General features: G+C 37.4%; 1 protein-coding gene across 2 annotated transcripts in view; it reads left to right on the forward strand.

Annotated features, from left to right (window-relative positions):
• The window catches only part of PRKCI (protein kinase C iota), a 66,167-nt gene that overhangs the window by 11,866 nt on the left and 39,083 nt on the right, over positions 1 to 15,218 (forward strand). For both annotated transcript variants that reach the window (XM_027583389.2, XM_027583388.2), the window contains exon 2: positions 3,902 to 4,023. In XM_027583389.2, the coding sequence (XP_027439190.2) occupies positions 3,902 to 4,023 (122 nt within the window). The remainder of the gene's footprint in view (positions 1 to 3,901; positions 4,024 to 15,218) is intronic.

Raw genomic sequence — 15,218 nt, forward strand, 5'->3', positions numbered from 1 at the left:
ATCTTGATTCTTCTTAGTAGTTTTTACATTCTAAAAGTTTGTAACATTATTCTGTTCTTTAACTTATAAATGTTTGTTTAAAGCAATTTAAAAAAGGATTTGTGGGGCGCCTGACTGGCTCAGTTGGTGGGGCGTGGGACTCTTGATCTTGGGGTTGTGAGTTCAAGCCCCATGTTGGGTGTAGAGACTACTTAAAAATAAAATCTGGGGCACCTGGGTGGCTCAGGCGGTTAAGCATCTGACTTCCGCCCAGCTCATGATCTCTGGGTTCTGGGATCGAGCCCGCAGTAGACTCCGTGATCAGCAGGGAGCCTGCTTCTCCCTGTCCCTCTGCTCCCTTCACCTCTGCCTTGCACGCTGGTGCTCTCTCACTCTCTTTCTTTTTTTTTAAATTTTTTTTAAAGATTTTATTTATTTATTTGACAGAGACACAGCGAGAGAGGGACCACAAGCAGGGGGAGTGGGAGAGGGAGAAGCAGGCTTCGTGCCGAGCAGGGAGCCCGACGCGGGGCTCGATCCCAGGACCCTGGGACCATGACCTGAGCCGAAGGCAGGCTTAACAACTGAGCCACCCAGGCGCCCCTTACTCAGGTCTTCTTTAAGATTTTTTTTTTTTTAATTCATTTGAGAGAGAGAGAGCACATGAGAGGGGGGAGGGTCAGAGGGAGAAGCAGACTCCCTGCTGAGCAGGGAGCCCAACGCCGGACTCGATCCTGGGACTCCAGGATCATGACCTGAGCCGAAGGCAGTCGCTTAACGACTGAGCCACCCACGCGCCCCTCTCACTCTCTTTCAAATAATTAAATAAAATCTTAAAAAAAAATAAAATCTTAAAAAAAAACAAGCATTTATAATGAATGCTTTTGTAGGTGTTAAGCGCTTGAAGAGCCCAGTAGTATGAGTAGATGCGTAAAGAAGGAAAAGTAATCTTGTGTAAATGAAACTTTTCTCTTTTAAAGATTCCTTTAACTTTGTTGTTTGGGGCTGGTATGTTTTCTTCGTTACTTTTATGCCATCTGTTTTCAGTCATCTGGGATTTTTACTTTCTGGTCTGCTGCTGGTGCCTTTTCTGATTTCTTTTTTTTTTTTTTTTTTTAAAGATTTTATTTATTTATTTGAGAGAGAGAATGAGAGACAGAGAGCATGAGAGGGAGGAGGGTGAGAAGGAGAAGCAGACTCTCCGCTGAGCAGGGAGCCCGATGTGGGACTCGATCCCGGGACTCCAGGATCATGACCCGAGCCGAAGGCAGTCGCTTAACCAACTGAGCCACCCAGGCGCCCTGCCTTTTCTGATTTCTAAGACTTAATTTGCCATTTCAATTTTCTGTTGTTTCCGTGGGCCCTTCGAATGAAGGGATATAGATATGTGTTCCCTCTGCCATATTAAACTGGAAGCATCTGTTGCCTCTGTGTGTTGCTTTTAGAAGGTTGGATGGGGAGGGGGAGCGTCAGATCACAGTGTCCACCATAGGTGTCATTAGATTTGGATTTGAAGTCATATTCTATTTTTCAACTGGGAGAGACTGGCAAACATTCCTTTGTCCTTTGCTTTTTAAATCTGTAAAATAGATTAGTATGTCTGGTTTGATAGATATCATGAAGGTTATGTAAGATAAAGTTTGTTTCAACACCCAGAGTACACTCAGTATTCTATAAATGCTTACGGGCAAAGGAAACATAAACCATGATATTTCCTTGTCAGAAGTGCATTTTCTGGAAGATGGGTTTCTCCTAGAGAGTATTTCTTCTGCATTCAGTTAAGAAATGTTTGAGTCCTTATTATGTTAATAGTTATGTGAATCTATGAAAAAGTCCGAGAATTTTTGTCTTCCAGTTGTGTACAGCTTAGTTGAGGATGTGTTATCAGTATATGAGTTAAATAACAGAAAATGGAACATAAGATACATGTCGGGCAGGTTTAGAAGTATAGACCACTGGGCTTGTGTGGTTGAAAGAGGTTTAATGGAAGTTGGTGTTGAAGCACTTCTTAAAGAATTGATCCCCACCTCCCTATATAAACTGGGCCTTGAACTGCGGAAAGGTCAGAATTAAAACTTGGATTATCAAGGTCTTATGTGTGGAGGTTATGAGTAAACCAGATGTCTGTAGAAGAGTATTTGTGTTGGGAATGGTGGGTTCAAGTTGAAAATAGAACCAGATTATCAAAAGACTTAAATACCACACAGAGAGCTAGAATTAGAGATTTAGGAGACACCCTACACAGAGATAGTAGTTAAAACATTGAATGTGAATTAGGTTTAGAGAGAAAGGAAGAGTGACGGAATGAATGTGAACAAGGGTGTAAAGAGTATCTTGTGATCGAAAATCGAAGGAGACTTAAGAGTTCAGAAAAGCAGACAGAGAGCCAGGGCAACATACTATTATGAAAGCCAAGGCAGGAGAGTTCTGAGGCAGGGGCAGAAAGCTATGAGATGCTTAGAATGATTATCAAAAAAAGGCCAATTTTCATGTCTGCTCTCTGTTTACCTTTGACAGCCCCTAAAGACTATAGTTTTTTAACTTTTTTTTTTTACAGATAACTTAAAATTCTAAATTCCTTATTTCCCACTCTATGTTCTGTGTTCTAGCTACCCATGTCTGTTCACAGTTCCTTCCTTTCTTCAGTGAGTATTTGTCAAGAATCCATTCTGTGCTAGGCACTGTGTCTAGGCACTGTGTTGGCCACTAGGAATATAATGAACAAAACAAAATCCCTACTTTCACCAAACTTACATTCTAGCTGGGGTAGATGGTAGATGGTTTACCTGTTGAAGTAGTAGAAGAGGTTGGTCAGAGAGGTAGTCAAGGCCCGGTAGACCCTGCTGGGGACTTTGGATTTTACTCTGCATGGGAAAGAAAGGCACTTGAAGAGTTTAAAACAGGAAGGACGTGAACTACATTATCTTTGTAAAACCGTTAGAACAGTCTGACACCTAGAGATCACTCTGTAAGAGTTTGTTAAATTAGAGTCATTCAGTCTATCTGACTTTCGTTTGAAAGGATACTGTAGCTGGCTACTGGGCAGAGATTAGATCATTGGGAACCTTCTCCTGGCTCCTTGGAGGAAACCCCAGGCCTCTGCTCTAAAACATTTTGTTGCAATTTTAAGTTTTATAATGAGTAGCTGCTAGGTAGATTTATTTGAATACTGTTGCTTATCTTACACTAAAACAAACATAAATACACATTTATGTCTATTCCTATGTATTTTGGGTATCTACCTTAAAATATTAGTCATATTATAATTGTGGCAAATGGAAGGTCTTTGGGAAAAGGTGAAAATAAAGGTGTGAGGTCTAAAAATCATGCTGCACAAAGAATGGGTGACAGTCTTATGGGTGGTTAATCTGCAGAAGTGAGGGCTGAGGAGGAGGGCATATCAGATCTTTGTCCAATTATTGAAGAGCCATCTTTTAGACGAAGGATAGACTTCCTAAGGAGGGGCGATCTGGGACCAGCGATTGGAACAGATTTCAGTTAAATATAAGGCAGAAGCTAATCAGTAACTGAGCTATTCATCTGTGGAGTTCAGTGCCTCACAAAAGAGAGCACTTCTGAAAACTAATATTAAAGCAAAGTGGGATGACCATCAGAGCAGTTAGGGTGGGCTTCCCGAAGGAGGAGGAGATTGAATTAAAGTTTCTCACAAATCCACTATTTTTATTTTTTTATTTTTAAATTTTTTATTTAAATTCAATTTAGTTAATATTCCACTATTTTTATTTTTAAACATTATTAATATGGATTTTTTTTTTAACTTTACAGGGATTGTTTACTGGAAACAATGCAATGATGTACTCACAAAATATCTGACATTCTTCAGATCGTCAGGCATTTAGTAGTATGTAGAGCATCATTAGTTTCAGTCATCTTCAAACTTAAAACTCTTTTTCTTTTTCAGGGATATCATGATAACACATTTTGAACCTTCAATCTCCTTTGAGGGCCTTTGCAATGAGGTTCGAGATATGTGTTCCTTTGACAACGAACAGCTTTTCACCATGAAATGGATAGATGAGGAAGGTGAGTGATAAAGAGAGGGCTATGTGTGTAAGCATTTGATTTAAGATACTATTTTGTCATTTATTTTTAAAATATAGTAAAGGTCCTAATTAATTAGGACTATTAGGTAAATTAGAAATTTGATGCCATTTTAATTTTGCTTCAAGTACTTAAATGAAAAGAATACCAAAGGGTACAATCTTTGTTTTGTCCTTTATACCCCGAAATAGAGTGAAATTAATGTGACTTTCTTCCACCATTAACATAAACATCTCATCAAATTGTGTTATATTTTACTTTAATTTTGAATGTGAATGTTATTTTATACTTTAGAGATTACCTTCAATAATTTGGTAGTATTTTTTCTGAATATTACCTCAAAGAAAATGTGACAGAATAAAAGTGATTGTGACACCATGATTTCAAAGATGGTGGCATTGATGCCTTAATGACTTGGACTCAGAAAACATTTATTGAGTATCTGTGTGCTCAAGATAGATATTTTCTATCCTCAAACTCATTGTCTCATAGGGAGATGGACATGCAAATAACAAATGTGGTAAGTTGAACATAAATGCATAGGGATCTTGGAATGCAAAAGAAGTAGCATCTACATGTGCCTGAAATATGTGTGACATTTGGACTAAAACAGTAACAAAGAAAAAAAGTTTTTGAAGTGGAGGTGAAGGGAAAACCATTTCTGACAAAGAATAAGACAGAGAAAGGACATGTTATGAACAACATGGTGTGTGTGGAAGAGCAGTAATTCACTAAATTAAAGTGTGGGGAATGGTGTGGTATCAGGACTAGATCCTTGCTCCTGAGTGTGGTCTGCAGAACTTTTAGAAAAGACCCCATCACAGACTTCTGGATCTGAATCTGTATTTTAACAGGAATTACAGGTAAGTCGCATGAATATTAAACTTGGAGAAGCTTAGGGTTGACTCAATCCTGGAAGGCTTTGCAAACCACATTAGACTTTATTTTACATGATAGAATGTCATTGAAGTATAGCTTAAAGATACCCTAAATATACTAGCTTTGTATTATGGCCCTCTATTAATTGTAATGCAAATGGAGTTTCTTTTTAAGGAATGTCATTATAATATGTAGCTCAATATTTGGGGCCATTTCTATGTTTCCTGATAAGAAGAGCCTTGGAAAGATATTATCCCAGATCCAAGCTATACGTAAACTCAAAACCCATTAGCACTTTTGAAACACTTTTTTTTTAAAGTTTTATTTATCTAATCTCTGTGCCCAGTGTGGGGTTCGAGCTCATGAACCCGAGATCAAGAGTCACATGCTTCTCCTACTGAGCCAGTGAGGCGCCCCTTTAAAGACATTTTTAAAAGTTTCCTAAGTAATCCATGTTTGCTGTTTGGGAAAAGAAGTAGTACAGATGTTTTGAAATTTTAAAAGAAGTCTTCCGTTTGCCTTTTCTCTTCTTTCCTTCCTCATCAATTCCAGGCGTAAGAGAGAAAACCACTAGTAACAACTTAGTATATATCCTTTGAGATATTTTCTCTGTGTATACAAATATTTTTGCTTCTGTACATTATTTATAAGTGTACTTTTTTTATACAAAAGAATTAAATCATTACAAACCATTAAATGATATTTTCCTTTTACATTGTGAATTGGATATTTTTTCATTTCAGTGTCAGTGGAATTACATCATTACCTTTTTTTTTAAACAATTTTATTTTTTTTAAGTAATTTCTACACCCAGAGTGGGGCTTGAACTCACAACCCCAAAATCAAGAGTCACATGCTCCACTGACTGAGCCAGCCAGGCGCCCCTACAGCATTACTTTTTATTTTTTTTATTTATTTTTATTTTTTTAAAGATTTTATGTATTCATTTGAGACACAGAGTTACAGAGAGAGAGAGAGAGAGAGAGAGCATGAGCAGGGGAAGAGACAGAGGGAGAGGGAGAAGCAGGCTCCCCACTGAGCCAGGAGCGCGATGTGGGGCTCGATCCCAGCACCCTGGGATCATGACCTGAGCTGAAGGCAGACGCTTAACCATCTGAGCCACCCAGGTGCCCCGACAGCATTACTTTTTTTAAATGCTGTGTATTATACCACATCATTGTAGGTATTTCTTGATTTATTTAATTCCTTATTGATGGATATTTGGACTATTTCCAGGGATTTTTTTTGGCACTATAAGCAATACATAATGAACATCTTTATATGTAATTTTGTGCTATTGTATGGGACTTTGTGTAGCAAATTCATAGGATATGCACATCATAAATTTTGGTAGCTAGTGACAGATTGCTATCAAAAAGTTTAAACCAATTTATGGCACAATTACTTTGAATGAGAGCATCCCTTTGCTCTTGCCCTCAGTAGCCTCAGATATTATCAGTCTTAAAATGTTAAGACTAAAAATGTTTTGAAGTCTAGTAAGGGAAATACTAGGTTGGTATTTTAAATTCTGTATTACTTACGGATAAGATTATCTTTATCTATTCATCCACTTTTGACCACAAGGTTAGTTTAAATATTGTTAATTCTAAATGGTGTGGATATCTCACAGTATATCTTCAGCCTGAACATGAGACTATATAATTTAGCACAGTATATACAATATAGTTAACATCAATAAATTGATTCTTATCATGAACTAATGTTATTCTCATTTTTTTGAAAGTAAACTCTGCCTAATGTGGGGCTTGAGCTCACGACCCCAAGATCAAGAGTCTCATACTCTACCAACTGAGCCAGCGAGGCACCCCAATGTTACTCTCATTTTAATCCTATCCTGATCATTTCATGCCATTTAGGATTTTTTTCAATTGGTGGTTTTCAAGCTAATGTACATAGGAATCATAGATAATGCATTTTATTAAATTGATTTAGAGATAATCCATTAAAAATTTGGTGTGCGTGGGTGGCTCAGTTAAGCATTCGACTCTTGATTTCGGCTCAGGGCATGATCTTGGGGTTGCGAGATCAAGCCCCAGGTCGGGCATGGAGCCTGCTTAAGATTCTCTCTCTCCCTCTCCCTCTCCCCCTCCCTCCATCTCTCTCTCTCTCCCCCTCTCTTAAAATAAAATAAAATAAAATAAATTTTATAGTACTCTTATACTTCGTATTGCCGTTACCTGGGGAGCTCTGTTCCCAAATTGTTATATGGCTGTCTCTTTCCTGTCATTCAGGTTACTCAAATGTCCTGTCCTCCAAGAAGCCTTTCACTCCTATTCATTTTATATCTTGTTTTATGGTAGAATGTAAGCTCCATGAGAACAGAGATCTTGTCTTTGCCATGGAGCTCCAGTGCCTAGAGCAGTACTCAGTAACAGTATGCTCAAAAAACATATATGAATTGTAGAAAAGACTAATAGCAAGCCTTTCCTGTAGTTTTATGTTCATTATTGAAGATTTAAGCATTGGGAGTTGTGGTTTATTCTATTTTTTCTTAACATTATAGCATATTTTAATTAACAGATTCACATAGTAAATTAAACTAATTCTCTGGTGAAATAGTCTTATCCTTTTATAATGCAATTCAAACTTCTTTGTCTCTAAATAGCTATTAAGTGTCCTAATTTTCGGGGGAAAACTATAAATCTATAGCCTCATTCAAGGAAAAGGTTAAACTTTCTATTAAAGTCTGCTGATTCCCATGTGATCCTTCTTACCCTGGTTAATTTTGATACCAGTCTCTTCTTAATTTTAGGCATATAGAGCCAGTCGTAATTATTTTTAAGTTCCTTGCAATTATTTTTCAGTTGTAATTTTGTTACCTTTATTTTTAGCCAGGTGGGCATTGGGGCATGCTTATCTAGAGAAAAAAATTCTGTCTAGAATCAGTGGAACGCAGGACTATGATTTCTCTGGTTTATGAGCAACACTGTCTAGAAGCTAAGCTTTTAATTGTGGGATTTTTTTATTTTAGAGCAAATAGTGATCATAAACTTACTTCATTTCTTTAAATAGATCTATGACAGCCATTCTTTTTCCTTGTGTTCAAAACCAGTTTTACTGATTTGTTTTGAAGTGCTTGTAGAAAAACTGGTTTGCTTAATCTAACTAAACATTTTAGAATGAATAGTAATTTTGTAACAATTACACCTCCCTTCTCAGGTAAGAAGAGAGGGGACAGAGAAGGATAAATGACTTTTTAGTTCATCATATTTTAATTGTGACTTTTTCCATAAGAATATGCCTTTTTATACTCACAATCTAATATTATTTTCTAAATTTCTAATTCTGTCAATTTCTAATTTATTCAGAGTCTGATTACCAGGTTTATATTTAACTGCTTCTATTCTGTCACTTCTCTCTCTCTCTCTTTTTTTTTTTTTTTTTAGATTTTATTTATTTATTTGACAGAGAGAGAGCACAAGCAGGGGGAGCGACAGGCAGAGGGAGAGGGAGAAGCAGGCTCCCTGAGGAGCAGGGAGCCCAATGCGGGGCTCGATCCCAGAACTCTGGGATCATGACCTGAGTTGCAGTTGCTTAACCAACTGAGCCACCCAGGCACCCAGTCACTTCTCTTTTCTTAGAAACTAGCCTTTGGATATTTTATTTCTTAGTTAAGTTTTCATTAAGAGTGGTGCTTGCTTTTTAACAAAAATATTGATTTGTTTGAAGGAAAAAGTAACTCTGAGGATCCTCAGATCCCCCCAAATAGCTCCTATAAACAAATTGATGATGTTTATTTTGGTGAATATACAACTAGAAGGGATAGGGTAACAATTTTTTTCTTTCTTACAAATAGCCAGATATTGTACAAGCTGTTATTTAACCCACCTTTTCACTTAACATCTTGTGGATTATCTTTCCATATCAGTGTACGTAGATTTATATAACATGGTTTATATAATGTTTATATAATATGGTTGTACCATAATTTATTTAACCAATCCCCCTTTGATGGATATGTGGATTATTTGTAGCATATAAAAATATTAGTACAGAGAATATCTTTGTGCATGTGTTTTTTTGGGACACCTGCACTGTATTTTTATAGGGTAAATTCCCTGAAATGGAATGTGTCCTTGATAATAGGTGGTACCAAATTGACCTCCAAAAATATTGTACCTTTTGTTATACTTCTCACCAATAACATATGTAAATTATTATTTCATTTACACCCTGTAAGAGGCTACGTGAGAGAAAAAGTAGGTGATTTGCAGAGAGTGGGAAAGGATTTTATTTGGATGTAATTCTTTAATTCATATCCTTTTGGCTTCAGTAGGTGAGATTCATGGAAATTTGAAATGCATTAAGCATTCTTTGATGTAAAGAGTATGTGTGGAGTGTTTCTGAATTCCACAGGTTAAACTTCTTCCTGTTTGCCTTATTAAATCTGATGTGTTCACAGGGGGGATAATTGAATGTCAAGACGTAACAAAACCACACTTAGGATGGTAAGAAACATACTTCTCTTATGTGATATTTTCCAAACATCTTTAGTCTGATGTACTTTTAGCTGGTGTGTAAAGAACAATCATTCTTCATACTTTTTCTCTATCACCTAACACTGTATACTGACAGTGGTAATCATGTCAGAAGAAACAGTGAGGAGAAAATTTTTTGGCTGAATTCAGTGTGACTTCACTTACTTAGATAGCAGTATTATGGATCAAAACCTGGAAATTAAAAAATGAAAATCGACATCAATAAGAAAAAAATCTACTCCTTGAACAGATCTTGTTTTGTAACTGGTATTTTCCTTTTAGAGAACTTTTTTTAACATTTCCTGTAGTAGAGGTTGGTGTTTGATTAATTCTTTCCTCTTTTTCATATCTTTATTTCATCTTTTTTTTTTTTTTAAAAAAAACAGCTTTATTGGGGTGCCTGGGTGGCTCAGTTGGTTAAGCATCTGACTCTTAATATCAGCTCAGGTCCTGATCTCAGGGTTATGAGGTCAAGCCCCTCTGTTGGGCTCCACACTGGGTATGGAGCCTACTTAAAAAAAAAAAAAAAAAAAAGAGGTGTACCTGGGTGGCTCAGTCGGTTAAACATCTGCTTTTGGCTCAGGTCATGATCCTGGAGTCCCGGGATCAAGCCCCACGTCGAGCTCCCTGCTCAGCAGGGAGTCTGCTTGTCCCTCTCCCTCTGCTGCTCCCCCTGCTTGTGCTCTATCTCTCTCTCAAATAAATAAAATCTTAAAAAAAAGAGATAAAAATAAAAAAACAGCTTTATTGAGGTATAATTGACACACAATATACTGTACATATTAAAAGTGTACAATTTGTTGAGTTTTGACACCCAGGAAACCATCCTCACAAGCAAGATGAAGACCATATCCATTACCCCCAAGTGTTTCAGTGTGCTTTGCAATTCCTCACTCCTACCCCTCCATGCCAAGTAACTAGTGATTTGTTTTCTGTCACTATAGATTAGTTTACATTTTCTAGAGTTTTGTAGGCATGGAATCATACAGTACGTACTCTTTTTTGAGGGGCGGGTTAGTCTGGTTTCTTTCACTGGGCAAAATTATTGATGTGTGTGTTGTGTTTATCAGTAGTTCACTTCTTTTTATTGCTGAGTGGTATTCCATTATGCAGATGTACCACAATTTTTTAGCTGTTCCTCTGTTGATGGACATTGAGATTGTTTCCAATTTGGGGCTATCACAAATAAAAGCTCTGTGGCAATCACGTATAAGTCTTTGTATAGATATGTTTTCTTTTCTCATGGGCAAATATCTAGAAGTGGAATGGCTGGATCGTCTGGTAGGTATAGATCCCTTTTTATTTATTTATTTTTCTTTAAGATTTTATTTATTTATTTGATGGAGAGAGAGAGATCACAAGTAGGCAGAGCGGCCGGCAGAGGGAGAGGGAGAAGCAGGCTCTCCACTGAGCAGGGAGCCTGATGCGGGACTCGATCCCAGAACCCCAGGATCATGACCTGAGTCAAAGGCAGATGCTTAACCAACTGAGCCACCCAGGCACCCCGGTATATATTCTTTTTAAAAAAATAAATAGGAAAAGAAATATTTGAAAAGGAGATGAGGTGGGATACTGCAACCCAGGTACATTCTTGGGCTGATGATTTTTAGAAAGGAATTTATATGGAAGTTGAGGATATGGAAATTGATACCTTTTAAAAACCATCTAAGCCTGGTCATCCCTGGAAAGTCTTCATGCACTCCCAAGGATAGAGTACCCCACACAGAAGACAACTGGCTGACTTAGAGAAGTCCTCAAGCCCTCTTTCAGTTCTGGCCTCTGCCCCAAATCTGTGCTCCAGGCATTCTGTCTGGTAAACTCTGGCTGCTACCATTTATACAGCCGGCCGTGTAGATGCCTGAAAGGCAAAGGCATCAGACTGGGGCCCACCTGGGAGAAATCCCTTGCAGTGGTGGGGTGGAGATGAATTGAGAGGTGAGACAAGAGGGGCCATAAGAGCCTGATTGGGCACCAGGGATCCCAGACTCCAACTTGTGCTCTGGTCTGCGGGAGGGTCTGTCCCACCTCCAGTTGCATTGTATTCCTTCGCTTTTTATGGGGCAACTACTATCATAGGATAAGTTTATAATCCAAACTGTTTCTCACTCACATCCCTCCATCCCCAAGGAACCACTGATCTGTTTTCTGCCACTATTCTATATATATAAATAACAAAATACGGTGTTTTTATGTGCTTTCAAATTCATATAAATGGTATTAGTCAGCACATATTCTGAGACTTCCCTTTTTTCACTGGACATTTTGTCTTGAGGTCTGTTCATGGCCATAGAGAACTAGTATACTTCTTTTTTAAAATTCTTTTTTTATTGTGGTAAAATATACCTAACAAAATTTTAACCTTTTTTAAGTGTACAATTCAGGGACATTAAGCATATTCACAGTTTTATGCCACCATTTTCCCTACCCTATTCCAGCATCTTTTTATCATCTGAAACAAACTCTATACCTATTAAATAATAACTCCCCTAATTGAATTTAAATTAAAAAAAAATAACTCCCATTTCCTCTCCTCCAGCTCCTCTTCCTCACTTGCCTCTCTTATACTTTTTGTCTCTATGAATTTGCCTTTCTGTCCCTATGAATTTTCTCTGTGAAATGGAATTCTGGCTTCTTGCTGTCTAGGTCACCTTTGTTTTTGAAAGATAATTTTGCTGGGCAAATAATTCTAGGTTGGCAATTTTTTTTTTTTTTTTTTTTTGCATTCTATACACTGTCTTCTAACTTGCATTGTCTCTGATGCAAATCTGTACGCAGTGACCTTAGTTCTTCTCTATGTAATGTGTCTCTTTGGCTGCTTTTAAGATTTTTCTCTTTATTGTTAGAGAAATTTTGGCCATTATCTCTTCAAATTTTTTTTCTGTCACCAGACCCCCTCCTTTAGGGACTCAATTACATGTATATTAGGCTTCTTGAAGAGTCCTAAAGTTCACTAATGCTCTGTTCATTTTTTCCCCCAATCTTTTCTCTGCTTTTCATTTTGGATGGTTTCATTGCTGTCTATTTAAGTTCACCCGTCTTTTCTTCTGCCATTAATCCCATCTAGTATAGTTCAATTTGGGCATTTTAAAGTATCTTCCATCTTTACTTGACATGCCCAATACCTACAGCTTCTTGAGCATATTGGATATAATTATAATAACTTTTAATATCCATTTCTACAAATTCTTTCATCTTTCAATTCAGGGTCAGTTTCAATTGATTGATGTTTCTCCTGGTGTGGGTCATATTTTCCTGCTTCTTCACATGCTGGGTATATTTTATTGGATCCTGGACATTGTGACTTTGGCGTTATTGCGTGTTGGATATATTTGTATTTTTCTAAATATTTCTGAGTTTTGTTCAGGGATTCATTTAAGTTACTTAGAAACAATTGATCCTTTGTCGCTTATTTCCAGTATCTTGAATCATTTTTTTCACTTGTTTTGTATAGTTTTTTTTGTGTTTTAGGTGGAGGGTTAAATCCAGTTCCTATTACCTCATCTCTGGAAGTGGAAGTTGAGGGATGGGCAACTCGATAGAATAGCATATGCTTCTGTAACCACTGATTTCCGCCTCCTGGAAGAAAGGAAGCGAGAAGCCAAAATCCACTATTATGACTGGGCCTAATATTGAAAGGATGGCCACTGGGTGCCTGGGTGTGTCAGTTGGTTGAGCAACTGCCTTCAGCTCAGGTCATGATCCTGGAGTCCCTGGATCGAGTCCTGCATCGGGCTCCCTGCTCAGCAGGGAGTCTGCTCTCCCTCTGTCCTTCCCTCTCGTGCTCTCTCTCTACCATTCTCTCTCTCTCAATAAATAAATAAAAATCTTAAAAAAAATTAAAAAAAAACTTTGAAAACCGCATTTAAGAAAAAAAAAAAGAAAAGAAAGGATGGCCACTTAAACACTATAGCGTTCTTGGACAGTTTTTGCAAATCTATGTTTTAAGCAATGCAGCCCTTCAGAGTGGGGAGTGCAGGAACTTTCACAAGTGGTATGTAGTGTTCTGAAACCAGTATCCAGAGGTGGGTCCGGTGGGAATAGGCTAAATCTGTAAATCTATGGCAGACTCAGACATCAGGGAGAGGAGTGTGGTGATGCTATCTCAGACAAATGTTAAAGGTTGCCAACTTTGGTTTTATGCTGTGTTGATTCTTTCAAGTGTGGGGTACTGAATTGAGTCATGCTAAAAGACCTAATATAACTGGTGTCATATATGTGTTTTAAGTTCCGCATCTTGTTAGGTTATCTCATAAATAACTGAATCTTGCATATTTATCAAATACTTGCGGTCCAGTGCCCTAATTTGGTTCTTTCTTTTAATAGGTGAAAGAAAATATAGATGCATTGAAAAAAAGACTTGATCTGCTGGTTATAATACACAGATTTTATTATCTTGAAATTCATTGACCTGAGCATTTCTCACTCTGGCCGTATGCCTTTCAGGATGTGAATTTGGTCTTTAGTAATAGAGTGGGCCTTGAGAAATAGCTTTTCCTCCTATCTTTGTTTCATGATGACTCTTCATGGAATGTTTTACTTCTGAGTTACGTGTTCTGCTCTGTCAGGCATTAAACAGTTGGCCCAAAAGGGTAATACTTGAACCACAGACATTCAGTCCAATAAAAACAAGATAGATTTGAGTATACGTAATGTCAGTAATTAACTCCGATTTTCACACTTCTTTGTGATTATTCAAAAGTATCAATCTCTAGGTAAATACTGAATACAGGTACTTTCTTCACCTGGTCTAGGTTTCAACCAACAGCAAACAGGTACTGGTCTGGCAAAAAGACAATGTCTAGCCGAAGGGAAAGATTGATTTTTTAAAGTATAGTTATAATGATACTTTTAACAATAGTTAATTCCATTCATGTCATTTAGTCAAAGCACAATAATAAAGGCCACATGTTTAATGGACCAAGCATACTATGAGTCACTTTAAGTATACGATCTTTAGTTTTCCTGTCATCCTCACAATATAGATAATAGGCATGCAGAGAGCGATAAATAGATAAGTATACACACACACACACACACATATATATATACATATGAATGACATATTACATTGATATGTGAAAATTTCATTTTTTTTTAAAGATTTTATTTATTTATTTGACAGACAGAGAGAAAGCAAGAGCAGGAACACAAGCAGGGGGAGTGGGAGAGGGAGAAGCAGGCTTCCCGCCGAGCAGGGAGCCCGATGCAGAACTCGATCCCAGGACCCTGGGATCATGACCTGAGCCGAAGGCAGACGCTTAACGACTGAGCCACCCAGGCACCCCGAAAATTTCATTATTTTTTATGTTGCTGTTTTATTTTTGGCTTATATGTAAATCAACTTCTGTAGAAACAAAAGTTTTTTTAACCTATGTAAAAAATGGTGTGTAATTATATTGATTTTCACATTCATAAATGTGGCAAAGTGGGAGAAATTTGGGTAACTGAGAAAGTGAGCCTCTGAATGAATTAATTTATTTTTTTGAGGCAAACTAAAACTTTGCTTTTGGACTAGAATGTTACTTTGCTATCAGACTCACTTTTATAAAAATGCTGCAGTAAACATTTTTTCTAAAACAGCTTCATTGAGATATAATTTATTATTTAAAGGGGTTTTTAGTATATTCACAGAGTTGCACAACCATCACCACAATCAATTTTAAAACATTTCATCATCATCACTCAAAAAATAAATCCCATGCTCATTAGCATTCACTACCTATTTCCCCCTAAGCTCTTTACCCCTACAACCCTTAGACCTAGGTAACCACTAACCTACTTCATGTTTCTATAGATTTG

The sequence above is a fragment of the Zalophus californianus genome, chromosome 1, assembly GCF_009762305.2.
Source record: "Zalophus californianus isolate mZalCal1 chromosome 1, mZalCal1.pri.v2, whole genome shotgun sequence".
NCBI classification, from domain to species: Eukaryota; Metazoa; Chordata; class Mammalia; order Carnivora; family Otariidae; genus Zalophus; species Zalophus californianus.